Here is a 14,173-nt window from a genome sequence, read left to right as displayed (position 1 = left end):
CTCAGTGTAGATGAGTGTGTATGCATCAGGGTTTACCCATCAGACCCTGAGACTCCTAAAGACCAGAAAATCTAGTGCCCTCCTGGTACAGATGGTACCACCGGGGCCTATGGAATGGCTCAGGGCACTTAGTAGCAAAGGTAGGGCATGCCCACAGCCTGGAATAGACAGTAACTTCCTGACCTCACAGTGGCCACTATTTCCTTAGTCGTTACTAGATTAACCAGTAATGGTCCCTGCCCTCTGTCACTGTGTGCAGGCTGTTCACTTTTCACCATCTTGTTTAATCCTTAGCACAACCTTGTTGGGTTTAGCCAGGATTTGTACCCGGTCTGGCTCGACAGCACACATTGTTAGCCATTCACCAGCTGGGGTTCCTAGTGGTACCCTCCCACTTTGACACATGAGACTAGACCTGGCTAACTCCCCAGCCTCAAGGAACCTCCATTTTGCTGCTTTTCCCTCGTTAATTATTAGGTGATATATATGGCATTGTGAGGAATAAATATTAAGGGTAAAATGCCTGGAATATGCCATGGTATAGTCCATGTTCAATAACTACCAGCTATTTCTGTTAATTCTCCAGCTAGAATGGAATAATGTTCCATTCATATAGTAATTAATGCCCTGAACCTGGGAAGATCCACTCCTCATATGCTGCTTTGTTTCTGCAGCCCTAAGATTCAGGGCAATGGATGTAAGCCACACGGGAGATTTCGGCTTCATCTCAGGGAGACCCCAGACCCCACTGTTCCTTAGGGGTTGGTGGGAGTCACTGAGGGGGCTGCCTAAGGCAGCAAGGGCTGGGTTGGGGGCACAGGAAAGCTGCCTAATGGATATTGAGGGGAGGTGGTAGTAGCCGCCCTCTAAGGAGGATGTGGCCCTGGGCAGCCCGTGCCGCATAATGGCAGGGACAGGCTCACGCCGCCACTCCGGAGAGTAGCAGCGCTTCCTCTTTGTCTTGGAGAGCCGGTTGCAGCTGGGGCACTTCTAGGGAGCGTTCCCACGAACTGCTGCAGCGGGCATTTTGCTGGTCGGCACAGTATCGGAATCTGATTTCTTCGGGTCTGGGAGACGGACTCCGTTTGCAGGGGTTCATGGGAAAGGACTGCAGCGCGTTTGTCGGTCATTAAGCACGTTTTTCAGATCGACTCTGCAGATATGAACTTGCACTTTCAGCGCATTCATCACAGCCTCGGGAGAGCTGACCCAGTCCCTACCCCTAGTCTCCCGAGCCTGCGGCGCTTCGGCTCCGGGACGCCCCCCACCCTCCCTTCTCGCCCACCTGGGCGCCCCCGGCCTCGTTTCCTCGAGACGTGTCACTGTTTATCTACCGCAGCCAGTCACGAAAACGGCCCTTTTCTTCAGTCTCCGGTCAGGGTTCCACTATGGCCTCCTGCAGGGAACGGCGGGTGGGGACAGAATGCGGGGCTCCGTGCTGGACGGTGTCTGGAGGGGCCCCGAGGGAACAACCCTTCACCGGGAAAACACCAAGGCCAGAAGGGGAAGAGCCCTGCTCAAGGTCACCCGGCAGGAAATCGGTGCCCACCGGCGCTGCCGCCTCCTGCTCTCCGGCACTGGTGACTCACTGCTCCAGGTCCGCGGGGCCACCTCCTTCGGTCTCGAGGACCGGGGTGGGACAGGGTCTGCGGACCGCGCGCTGCCGCTCGACCCAGCCCAACCCAACCCAACCCAACCCAGACTTCCCCGCCCGGGAGCCGGCGGGCCACGCCCCTCGAACGGAGCCCCGCCTCCAGACCGCGGCCCCGCCCCTGATACTGCAGCCTCGCCCCGCCCCCCCGGCCTAACCCCTGCCGGGGCGCCCTCAGGCGCCGGCTCTCTAGCGCGCCCGACCTCCACTCTCCCGGGGCCGCGCCGCGCGCGCGCCGGCTTTGGGCGGGACGCTGCAGAGGCGGCGGGGCTCCTCCTCCCGCTGCTCCTCGGCCTCTCCTTCGGGCGCTCTCGCGCTAACTGTGCTCCTCCGGGGCCCTCCGCCTGCTCCCAGCCATGGTGGCCTGGCGCTCGGCGTTCCTTGTCTGCCTCGCTTTCTCCTTGGCCACCCTGGTCCAGAGAGGTAAGGCGGGCGGGGGGCGCGCGGGGACCCCGCCCTGTGGGCCCAGGGGTCGCTCTGCGCATGAGCGGCACGGTCCCCGCCTTGCGGGCCTGCGGTGGCTGCCACCGGCTGGGCCGGCTGTCCGAGGCGGAGCGGCGGGGGTCCGAGCCCCGGGCCCGTGGGGGTTGACTCCGCCGCGGTCGGAGTAGCCGGAGAGGAGGGCTGACGCTGGGCTGGAAACAGCGGATGGGCCCCCTAAAATCCTGAACGAGGTGTCACCACTGGTGACAACAGCTGTCCCCAGGAGTTTACCTTTGAGAAAACCTTAAAGAGAGCAGTCATTTTCGAAATTTGCTGCGAGGTCACAGACCGCAGAAGCACCTAGGTGGATTCCTAGCTCCTTTTGTCGGGATCACAGCGGGCATGGGGTGTGGGGGTGGGTCAGCGAGGTGTAGGTCTAACCAGCTCTCTAGGTGCTTCTGCCGTCCGCTTCAGTTTTTGAGACTTTGGTCATGTTTTGCCAAGGAACAGGAGAGAGAAATCCCGCTGAATCAAGGAAGCACGTTTCTTAGACCCTTTGCTGCTCAAAATGTGGTCCAGGGCCCAGCTGCATAGGCATCACCTGGGAGCTTGTAAGAACTGCAGCATCTCACGCCCCGCCCCCGACCTACTGAGTCTGATTCTGCATTTCAACTAGATCCGTGGGTAATTCTCTGGCACATTCAAGTTTGAGAAGCATCTTATTAGAATAAATGCAGTCTGTGGTTAAAAATAGGGTCTTAAACATGTACCAACAGAATCTTCTTACACTTATTTATATCCTATGTCCCCATCAGAAAAAGGGATTAAGGGAAACACTGTAATTGAACATGAATTATGCTCTGAGCTTCCTGACAATAGAAGTGAACCCAGCTGGCGGAAAATGTATGAGCTCAGGAAACACACACACACACACACACACACACACACACTCTTTGTCCTGGTACTGAGTTCTAGTAAGATTTGTGTCACATAAAGGAACACTGGAAAACAGTGGATGGTACTAGCCAAGACACTTTTGCAAAAGATGCAGAAATGTTTTTCATGTGGGTAACCCACCTGGAGTTGATTCACGAAGAGCCACTTAACATTCTACGGAGGTGCCAGCTCTGTTCTAGGAACTGATGATGCGGTAGTGAACAAAACTGAGATTGTCTTCATAGAGTTTACGTCCTGGTCCGGGCAGAAAACAAGCCCAACATCGAAATCTATATATATTGTCAGTGCTATGGAGAAAAATAAAGGAAGTTATAGGGGTAAAGAGTTGTTGAATTTTCTTTTTCATTTTCCCTTTAGGATGAAATTTTTATTTTGTTTACAATGCATTTGTGGGAAAAAGTATGATCATTTGATTGACTTGCATCTAATGACATGGAAATCTTGAAAGTGGAAGCACAAAAAAAGTTAGAAAAATGATACTCCCTTCAAAGCTGTCTTCTGAAAGTCTTCAACATGCTGTGCACATTGAGAAGGTGGGGAATAGAAATGATTGGGTCTTGCCGTCACGGTGGCTCAAGCCTGTAATCCCAGCACTTTGGGAGGCCGAGGTGGGTGGATCACGAGGTCAGGAGATCAAGACCATCCTGGCTAACATGGTGAAACCCCGTCTTTACTAAAAATACAAAAAATTAGCCGGGCGTGGTGGCGGGCACCTGTAGTCCCAGCTACTCGGGAGGCTGAGGCAGGAGAATGGCATGAATCCGGGAGGCGGAGCTTGCAGTGAGCCGAGATTGCAGCCACTGCACTCCAGCCTGGGCGACACAGCAAGACTCCATCTCAAAAAAAGAAAAAAAGATTGGGTCTTAGATTTGCACGTTACAATTGTTGATTTAAGAGGTGGGGAGGAGACAGAACCAATACATCTGTTTTACAGATGAGGAAACAGAGGTACAGAGAGATGAAGTAACTTGCCTTAGGTCACACAGCGATTGCCAGAATTATGATTTGATGCAAGGTTTGTCCGACTGCACAGTCACTGCCTTTAAGCCATAGGCATATGCCCTTGCACCTGGAGGTACCCCACTTCGACCACTTAGGGACCATGGGAAAATGAGTTCCCCGAATTTGTTTGCTCATCCATATGATGCCTGACAATCACAAAGGTTTTGAGGGGACCAGGCTTAGATCTGCAGCCTTGCTACCAGCTACCACTCCATCTCCTGAGTGCTTCCTGTGTGCCAGGCACTTCACATATATTGCCTTAAATTGCCTCGACCATTTTACAGACTAGATATTATCATTAGCTTTCAGATGAGGGGACCCTGGTCACATAGCTCAGAAGACATAGAACCAGGATTCCACCCAGATAAGACTGCTACCCAGCGATCTTTTATTTTTAAATTAGAAAACCCGAAACAGAAGAAGCTTTGGTTTCAAGATAAGGGCCCAGTTTTCTGGATTTTTTTTTTTTTTTTTTTTTGAGATGGAGTCTCGCTCTGTCGCCCAGGCTAGAGTGCAGTGGCGCGATCTCGGCTCACTGCAAGCTCTGCCTCCTGGGTTCACTCCATTTTCTTGCCTCAACCTCCCAAGTAGCTGGGACTACAGGCGCCCACCACCACACCCAGCTAATTTTTTGTATTTTTAGTAGAGACGGGATTTCACCGTGTTAGTCAGGATGGTCTCGATCTCCTGACCTCGTGATCCACCTGCCTCGGCCTCCCAAAGTGCTGGGATTACAGGTGTGAGCCACCGCGCCTGGCCAACAGTTTTCTGGATCTTTTGTCCAAAATAAGATAATATGATTTTTGCATTGGTGGTCTTCTCTGGGATCCTGGTAGTCTCAGAGCTGTTGCATCAAAATGACAAACACAAAGCAAGTGCCTCAGGCACCAGTTGACTCTCCTTGAGCCCTGGAGTGGCATTATGTGTAGGCCTGCTGAGAGCCACTTTATTCTTGGTCCTGGTCCTCAGTAGTGGGATGTGGCTGAGAAATGCTGGCAGACCTCAGAAAGCACGCAGAAGCAGCCCTTCATAATCTGAGAAATCCTTCCAGGCTCTAGCAAGTAGCAAGTAGAGGCTGACTTTAGGCTCCCAGGAGTTTAAAGGGCGGTTAACAAGTTATCTTTGTTCTAATTAAATACACAGCAGGCTTTTCAGTCTGCTGTGTATTTCACCAGTTCCAAAAAGTCCTCCGAACACAGGTATGCTTCCTATATGCGCCTCCAGAAATGGGAAGCTGTTCTTTTGAGCAGCAGGGAGAAGACTGTCAGGGATGTGGACGGGTAGTAATCTTAACAAGAGCTTCATTTCTGGAACACCTATAGGCCAGGCCCTCAGTGCCTTGCCGCATTACCCTGACCTGTGGCACTGTGACCCATATCACCTCCTGATGTCCACAGTGGCCCTTTTACATAGAGTCTTAAAGGTAACTGGTTGGTAACCCACTTCTCAGATGAAAAATATGGGGCCCAGAGAGGTTTAGGAACTTAATCAAGATAACGCTTAGCTGAATTGGATTTGAACTCAGGTTTATCTGCATAACCAGAGCAGAAGGCGTGAACACAGATACCTTCAGGGATCAGGCCGGTAATAGGAATGTGAGAAGTGGTCAAGAATAAGCATGATGGAGGAGCTGAGCACAGTGGCTCATGCCTGTAATCTCAGCACTTTGGGAGGCTGAGTTGGCCAGATTACTTGAGCTCAGGAGTTGGAGACCAGCCTGGGTAACATAACAAGAGCCCCATCTCTGCAAAAAATACAAAAATTAGCCAGGCGTGGTGGCGTGTGCCTGTAGTCCCAGCTACTCGGGGGGCTGAGGATTACTTGAGCCTGGGAGGCAGAGGTTGCAATGAGCCAAGATCGTACCATTGCGCTTCAGCCTGGGTGACAGAGTGAGACACTGTCTCAAACAAAACAAAACAAACACACACACACACAAAACAAAAGAATAAAAGAATAAACGTGATGAGCATGTTGGCAAGCCACCAAGTGCCTGCTCCCTTAAAGAGAGGTCCAGCTTACACATGGAGTATCGGCTTGAAAGCACACCTGGCCAGTGCTGCTGTGACTCTGTCCCATGCGCCTAACTGCTCAGTGCTACGGTTCCTCATCTGTGAAACAGGGATAACAGCACTATCTACCTCATGGGGTGGTTATTAGGATTCAATGAGTAGAAACGTATAAAGCATTTAACACAGCACCTGGCTCCAAGTGAGCAAGACATTCCAAGCCACATTTCAAAAATAAGTGAAGCAAACCTTGAAAGGCATCATTTATACAAAATGTCCAGAGTTGGCAAATCCATAGAGACAGAAAGTAGATTAGTGGTTGCCAGCACCTGGGATGAAGGGCGATGGGGAGTGTCTGCTTAATGGGCAAGGGGTTTCTGTTTGGGCTGATGACAATGTTCTGGAACTAGATAGAGGTTATGATTGCAAAACATGTGAATGTACTAAAAACTATGAATTGTACACTTTAAAAGGCTGAATTGTGGCCGGGCGCAGTGGCTCATGCCTGTAATCCCAGCTTGTTGGGAGGCTGAGGTGGGTGGATCAACTGAGGTCAGGAGTTCGATACCAGCCTGGCCACCATGGCAAAACCCCATCTCTACTGAAAATACAAAAATTAGCCAGACATGGTGGCACACGCCTGTAGTCCCAGCTACTTGGGAGGCTAAAGCATGAGAATTGCTTGAACCCGGGAGGCAGAGGCTGCAGTGAGCTGACATCATGCCACTGCACTCCAGTCTGGGCGACAGAGCGAGATTCTGTCTCAAAACAAAAAAAAGGGCTGAGTTGTATAGGAACTATATTTTCGGTTAAAAATTCACTGGGTACTGACTTGTACACTTTAAAAGGGTGAGTCGTATAGGAATTACATTGCCATTTGAAAAAATGCACTGTATAATCCAAGCAGAATAAGTGTGAGAAGTGGCAACATGTTACCCCTGGGTTGGGGTTGTTTTCAAGGTGCTAGAGCTTGGTTCGGGGGCATAAGAGCAAAGTGGGCCCCATGTGCCGGCAGTGCTGAGATGCCAGGCTGGGATCCAGGTAGAAGTCTCATGGGCTGACTTGGGGTATTGGACTGAGCCAGATGGGCCACAAAGGCATCTGCAGGGTTGGCCGAGAGATGCTTAACGCTGCCTGCCGGAGTTCAGGAATGGTCCATGCAACAGTGGCATGATGGGGAGAGGGGAACTTCCCTTTCCTACATGGCTCCAGGGTCGCCATTATGGGTGCTAGTCAGTTGCTGCACTGGTCTGGCAGAAGGTCTGGGGACTCTGCCTGTTAGTCTTACCTGCTTTGACTGGTTTTCAGTCTTTTCCTTGCTGTCACAGGTCACATCTCTATCCCTTGCATTACTTTGGACACAGGGTATCTCAAATGTGTTGTTTGTTTCTTTGTTTTTTTGAGATGGAGTCTTGCTCTGTCGCCCAGGCTGGAGTGCAATAGTGTGATCTCACTACAACCTCCACCTACCTCCCAGGTGCAAGAGATTCTCCTGCCTCAGCCTACTGAGTAGCTGGGATTACAGGAGCCCACCACCACACCCGGCTAATTTTTTTGTACTTTTAGTAGAGACGGGGTTTTGCCGTGTTGGCCAGGCTGGTCTCAAACTCCTGACCTCAGGTGTTCCACCCACCTTGGCCTTCCAAAGTGCTGAGATTACAGGCGTGAACCACCACGCCCAGCCCGTGTTTTTAAACACATGCACAGAAACCATCCAGGAGTCAGCATCAGTAGGCATTGAGGAAGGGCATGAAGTTGCCTTCAGTGGAGATGATGCTGATTAGGCCCATTTTGGCTGCTCAGAAGGGAGTGTTGGGAGGAGCTGGGTTTCATTCTTGTGCGTTCAGGAGAGATACCTTCCAGATACATTGACTTTCCTGTTCTGTTCTTTTCCCCACCCGGTGTTTTGCTTTTTCTGCTGTGTGTTCACTCTTAGGTGTTTTTTGTTTTTTTCTTCGAGATGGAGTTGCAGTCTTGTTGCCCAGGCTGGAGTGCCATGGCGCGATCTTGGCTCACTGCAACCTCTGCCTCCTGGATTCAAGCAATTCTCCTGCCTCAGCCTCCCAAGTAGCTGGAACTACAGGCATGCGCCACTACACCTGGCTAATTTTGTTTTCTTTTTATGGAGACAGGGTTTCTCCATGTTGGTCAGGCTGGTCTCAAACTCCCGACCTCAGGTGATCCGCCTGCCTCAGCCTCCCAAAGTGCTGGGATTACAGGTGTGAGCCACCACGCCTGGCTCACTCTTAGGTTTTGTACTTTGCACGTTATTCCTCGTCTGCTCTTGGGTGCCTGGGAGGACTGGCTCAAGGGGTTCCTGTCCCCCAATCCAGACTGGGCCCTCCCTGAGGCTAGGTCCACTGACTGGTGAATGTTGGTTTGCATGTAAAAGCTTCACTTCATCATAGACACCTATCAAGAATGGGCCAGAAAATCTTTCACGTAGGCACCTGTTCTACATGGAGTGGGGTGGGAAGCTGCAGTAGAAAGAATAATAATGAGCCTTCAAAGATGTCCACGTCCTGATCTCTGGAACCTGTGAATATGTTAGGCTCCATGGCAAGGGAAATTCAGTAAGGTAGCAGATGGAATTCAGGCTGCCAATCAGCTGACCTTAAAATAATATTATCCTGGATTATCCAGGTGGGCCCAATGTAATCACCTGGGTCCTTTAAATACAGAAGAGGGAGGTAGAAAAGGTGGGGATTAGAGCCATGTCATATGCGAAGGACTCGCCCGGCCATTGCTAGCTCTGAAGATGGAGCAAGGGGCCAGGAGCCAAGGACCGCACAACCTCTAGAAGCTGGAAAAGACAGGGAACAGATTTTTCTCTAAAGTCTCCAGAAGGAACACAGCCCTGCCCACACCTTGAGTTTAGCCCATGAGACCTGGGTTGGACTTTTATCTCTAGAACTGTGAGACAATAAATGTGTATTGTTTTAAACTGTTGAATACAGTATATTTTGTTATAACTAAAACAGGATGCTAATAAGAAGCTAAGAGTTAGATACTAGCATCCTCTTCCTTCTTTGGAAAACTAGTATGTGATGTTTCCTTACATTGTTTCAGTTTTACCATTTTTAGATCAATCCCTAGAATGCTCTAAGTTCAGTATTTTAAAATAAATGTGCAGAAAAGTGGGTTGCAGTGGTGTTTTTGGTGCAGCAATGAATGTTTAGAAGCATCTCTGAGGACCCAGGAAGGTAGCTGGATTTCTGGTGCTTGTGTTTGATTCCAAACTGCTTTACAAGGAGATGGGAGTCTGTACTTTTGCTTTGGAGCGTGGCCCATGCTGCAGGTCACCTGCAGTGGGGGTCACTGGCTGTCTCCAAAGGCCTTTCCCACCCTTCTCCTCCAGTCCTGATGGCCACACTTGAAGCAGGCATGCGCCTGGGCTGTCTCTGGGCCAGCAGACAGAGGGTTTCTGATTTGTGCAGGCCACACTTGCCCCTTTGCTGAGGAGGAGGAGGAGTGTGCTGCTGGCCCACCTTTCTCCTGGCCGCCCTTACCAGTACTGTGGCTTCAGCTAATTGTGTCGATTCCCTGTCTCTCAAGTTGGGGATAGGAGTGGGGGTGTGGGGAGAGGACCAGACAGGAATGGGTGCACTCCTGCTTCAACCAGTGTTGTTTTTTGTTTGTTGGTTTGTTTCTTGAAAGCAAGTTTATTTTTGTTTTATTTACTTATATTATTATTATTTTTTTTGAGACGGAGTTTTGCTCTTGTCGCCCAGGCTGGAGTGCAGTGGCACAATCTTGGCTCACTGCAACTTCTGCCTCCCGGGTTCGAGTGATTCTCCTGCCTCAGCCTCCCGAGGAGCTGGGATTACAGGCGCCCGCCATCTCGCCCAGCTAAGTTTTGTATTTTTAGTAGAGACGGGGTTTCACCATGTTGGCCAGGCTGGTCTTGATTTCCTGACCTCAGGTGATCCATCTGCCATGGCGTCACAAAGTGCTGGGATTACAGGCGTGAGCCACCGTGCCCAGCCTGAAAGCAAGTTTAAAAGAATGAAAGAATGGCTACTCCATAGGTAGAACAACTCCACTTCAACCAGTTTGGAGCTTTGTTTTTATTAGTTTTCTACCTCGGGCTTCTCACGAGATGTCAGAATGTTCTGCTGCTTTACAGCAGAAGTATCTTTGAAAACTGCTGTAGTTGAATCCTACAGATACGACACCCCTGTTCAGTGAACATCTGTGTAGAGGAGAGGCTAGAAAACATCTAGCTGTCATTGTTAGGTGGTTGTATTTGGGATTGTTTTTTAAATTAGAGGTGATACTCTCCACAGGAAATATTACTGCAGTGTGGAATTTATTTCCACCAAAATAGTGCCCAGGCACAGCTGGGGCTCATTTTGACAGTCTACTTTTTCTTTTTTCTTTTTTTTTTTTACTGCTGCTTCAGCTAGCCTGGGATGGTATAACTATATTCGGTATTTCTTTCAGCCTAAGGGCAATGTGGGGAAAAAAAATCTGAGATGTGAATGGCACTTGAGATACTAAGGAAACCCATGGGCTAACCCCAAGGAGGCCAGAGGACAAAGAAGCCCTTTAATGAAGCTCATACCAGTCAGTGGCCTGGGGCACAGAGAGTGGATCTGAAGGGCAGATGGCAGGCAGCAGGCCTCATCCTGAATGAGCAGCCAGGACCCATGTGGGGGCACTGTGGGTAAAACAGAGCAGGGTAAAACATGCACCTGCCCTCAAGGAGATTAAAGTCCAGACAGACCTGGAAGCAACTATACATAGTCGCATGTATCTTAAAAGACACACAAGGATTCCATTGTTGCTGTAGTGCTATCTGCCAAGAAGACACTTGCCCCCTTTCTCCCAGGTTGAAAGCTGTTGCTGTCGCCTATTGCCGCATAATGAACCTCTACACATTAGTGGCTTGAAACAACTGTTTTACTATACTCTTAGACTCCATAGGTTGGGAATTAGGATAATGCAGCAAAGATGGCTGTCTCTGCTCTACTGTATCTAGGACCTCAGCTAGGAGGACTCAAATGGCTGGGGGCTAGAGTCATCTGGAGGTTTTTTTCACTCACATGTCATAAAGGATGGGCTTAGCTGGGGTTGTCCACTGGAACACCCACACGTGGCCTCTCTGGTTTGAGCTTCCTGGTTTGAGCAAGGAAATTGTATTTGAACTTCTTACATAGCCCCTTCAGGTTCTAAGCGTGAGTATTCCAGTAGACAAAGTAGAAGACAGATGGGCCTTCTAAAAAAAAACCTTTTAAAAACTGTGGCAAAATACACATAACCTTTACCATTTTAACCATTTTAAAGCACACAGTTCAGTGGCATTAAATACATTTTTTGTGTGTGTGATCATCACCATTCCCCCTCCCCTAAGCCCTGGCGCCCACTCATCTGCTTCCTATCTGGATTTGCCTATTCTGGACATTTCATAGCAACGGAATCAGATAGTATTTGTCCTTTTGAGATTGGCTTATTTCACTTAGCATGATGTTTTCTGGGTTCCTCCCTGTTGCAGCGTGGATCAGTACTCCATTTCTTCTTATTCAACTTATGGTTGAATAGTATTCTATTGTACGGGTAGACCGTGTTTTGCTTGTCCAGCCATCAGCTGATGGACATTTGGGTTGTTTCCACCCTTTGGCTATTGTGAGTAGTGCTGCTGTGGACATTCGTATACAAGTCTTTGTTTGAGCCGCTGTTTTCAATTCTTTGGGATATATGCCTAGATCGTGGTCTTTTATGACTTGGCCTCAGAAGTCACTAGCATGACTTTCATTGAATTCTGTAGGTTATGAGTCAGTTGAGGGTAGTCTAGATTCAAAGTGAGAACATATATCCTACCTCTTAAGGGAAGAGTGCCAAATAATTCTTAGCCATCATTTAAAACTGCCACACAAATCTCAGATTTCTGGGTCCTGCTGAAATATTGCTCCCTCCCTTGAGCGTATCCCAGTTCTCCTAGTTGGGAGTAACTGCTTGTAGCTCTATTGTGATGGCAACTTCTCTCACCTCTCTAGTTCTTTATGAAATAATCACCATGAGGTATATTTGTTAGTGTCCAGTTAGTAGCCTGGCTCTGTGTGTGCCTCTTCATTTTCTGTTCCTTCCCTTGATGCCATGCTGCTGTTGTCAGCAGTCGGGTTCTCTCTCTGAGTGGGGGATCAGCTGATTCTGAGAGCCCTTCAGCACTGATGTTCTGTGGGCTCCAAGTGCTCTTATTTGTACAGGCTTTCTCCATGAGGGAGGCCTCCTTCTGACAGCACAGTGCCTACTGTGTAGCCTTGGAGGAGCTTGCTGAGTGTAGGTCTCAAGGAGTTTGGATTAACTCTCAAGGTGGGGCAGCCTGGGAATTTGCCCTTTTTCACCTTGAAGAAGAGTCTCTGAGGGCTGAGTTTTTTTTTTTTTTTTTTTTTTTTTTGGAGACGGAGTTTCGCTCTTGTCACCCAGGCTGAAGTGCAGTGGCGCACGCTCAGCTCACTGCAACTTCCGCCTCCTGGGCTCAAGGGATTCTCCTGCCTCAGCCTCCTGAGTAGCTGCGATTACAGGCATGTGCCCCCATGCCTGGTTAATTTTTGTATTAATAGTAGAGACATGGCTTCACCATATTGGCCAGGCTGATCTACAACTCCTGACCTCAGTTGATCCACCTGCCTTGGCCTTCCAAAGTGCTGGGATCACAGGCATGAGTCACCACACCTGGCTTTTTTTTTTTTTTTTTTTTTTGAGACAGGGTCTTACTCTGTCACCTAAGCTAGAGTGCAGTTGCACCATCATGGCTCAATGCCACCCCAAGCCTTAGGCTCAAGGGATCCTTCCACCGCAGCCTCCCATGTAGCTGGGACCGCAAACGTGAAACCATGCCCAACTAACTTTTTTATTTATTTGTAGAGACAGAATCTCAAACTCCTGGGCTCAAGTGATCCTCCCGCCTCACCTCCCAAAGTGTTGGGATTACAGGTGTGAGCCATGGCGCCTGGCCTGAGTACTCTCCTAGATAGAGACTACTGAGCAGAGTTTCTCAACCATGGCACCGTTGACCTTTGGACCAGATAATTTTTCTGCAAGGGATGAGGTGGGTGGGTGTTTAGCAGCATCCTTGGCTTGCCCACTAGATGTGGGTAGTACTCCCCTCCCTAGTCTTGTCAACCAAAAATAACTCCAGACATTGCCCAGAGTCCCTTAGGGAGTGGGGGGTGGTGAATCACCCCTTGTTGAGAACCACGACTGTAAAGACAGATACAGCCATGCCTTGCTTAACAATGGAGAGACGTTCTGAGAAATGTCATGTGATCTCATTGTGTGAACGTCATGGAGTGTACTTACATAAGCATAGATGGTATAGCCTACTACATGCCCCTAGGCTACAAACCTGTACAGCCATGTGACTGTACTGAATACTGTAGGCAGTTGTAATACAAAGGCAAGCATTCATGCATCTAAACATAGAAAAGGTAGTGTGTTGTGCTAACATGTTATGATGGCTACCATGTCACTAAGCCATAAGAATAACTGGGAATTGGCCGGGCGCGGTGGCTCAAGCCTGTAATCCCAGCACTTTGGGAGGCTGAGATGGGCGGATCACAAGGTCAGGAGATCGAGACCATCCTGGCTAACATGGTGAAACCCCGTCTCTACTAAAAATACAAAAAAAAAAAACTAGCCGGGCGAGGTAGCGGGCGCCTGTAGTCCCAGCTACTCTGGAGGCTGAGGCAGGAGAATGGCGTGAACCCGGGAGGCGGAGCTTGCAGTGAGCTGAGATCCGGCCACTGCACTCCAGCCTGGGCAACAGAGCGAGACTCTGTCTCAAAAAAAAAAAAAAAAAAAAAAAAGAATAACTGGGAATTTGGGGCCCCAGTTATAATCTTATGGGACCACCATCATATATGCAGCCCATCATTTGGCCGAAATATATTGCTATGTGGCCCCATGACTATATATTCTTTGTAATATCGCTCTGTTTTCAGTATTCTTCATGAGTCACTAAAGTTTTCTGCCATCATCACATTGCCCAGGACAGACATGTTGGAATAAATCAGATCACAGCCAGTCTTGCACATTGGTATCAGCTCAGACAGTTCTGTTTTTTTTCTTTCTTCTCTACAGGGCAAGTTCTAAGATCAGGCAACTCTAGAAACATACCTTAGACTCCTTGATG

At 49.3% G+C, this 14,173-nt stretch overlaps 1 protein-coding gene across 7 annotated transcripts in view; it reads left to right on the top strand.

Moving 5' to 3' along the window:
* The first annotated feature begins 1,801 nt into the window (after nucleotides 1-1,801).
* Nucleotides 1,802-14,173, top strand: part of CD99L2 (CD99 molecule like 2) — a 130,334-nt gene continuing 117,962 nt past the window's right edge. For all 7 annotated transcript variants that reach the window (XR_012429795.1, XR_012429796.1, XM_005594823.3 and 4 more), the window contains exon 1: nucleotides 1,802-2,074. Coding sequence is in view for 5 of the 7 variants with exons in the window: in XM_005594823.3 (XP_005594880.1) it covers nucleotides 2,008-2,074 (67 nt within the window). In the remaining 2 variants the exon portion in view is untranslated. The remainder of the gene's footprint in view (nucleotides 2,075-14,173) is intronic.

Source organism: Macaca fascicularis, chromosome X (genome assembly GCF_037993035.2).
Source record: "Macaca fascicularis isolate 582-1 chromosome X, T2T-MFA8v1.1".
Taxonomy (NCBI): Eukaryota; Metazoa; Chordata; class Mammalia; order Primates; family Cercopithecidae; genus Macaca; species Macaca fascicularis.
This window is presented reverse-complemented; position numbering and strand designations above follow the sequence as displayed.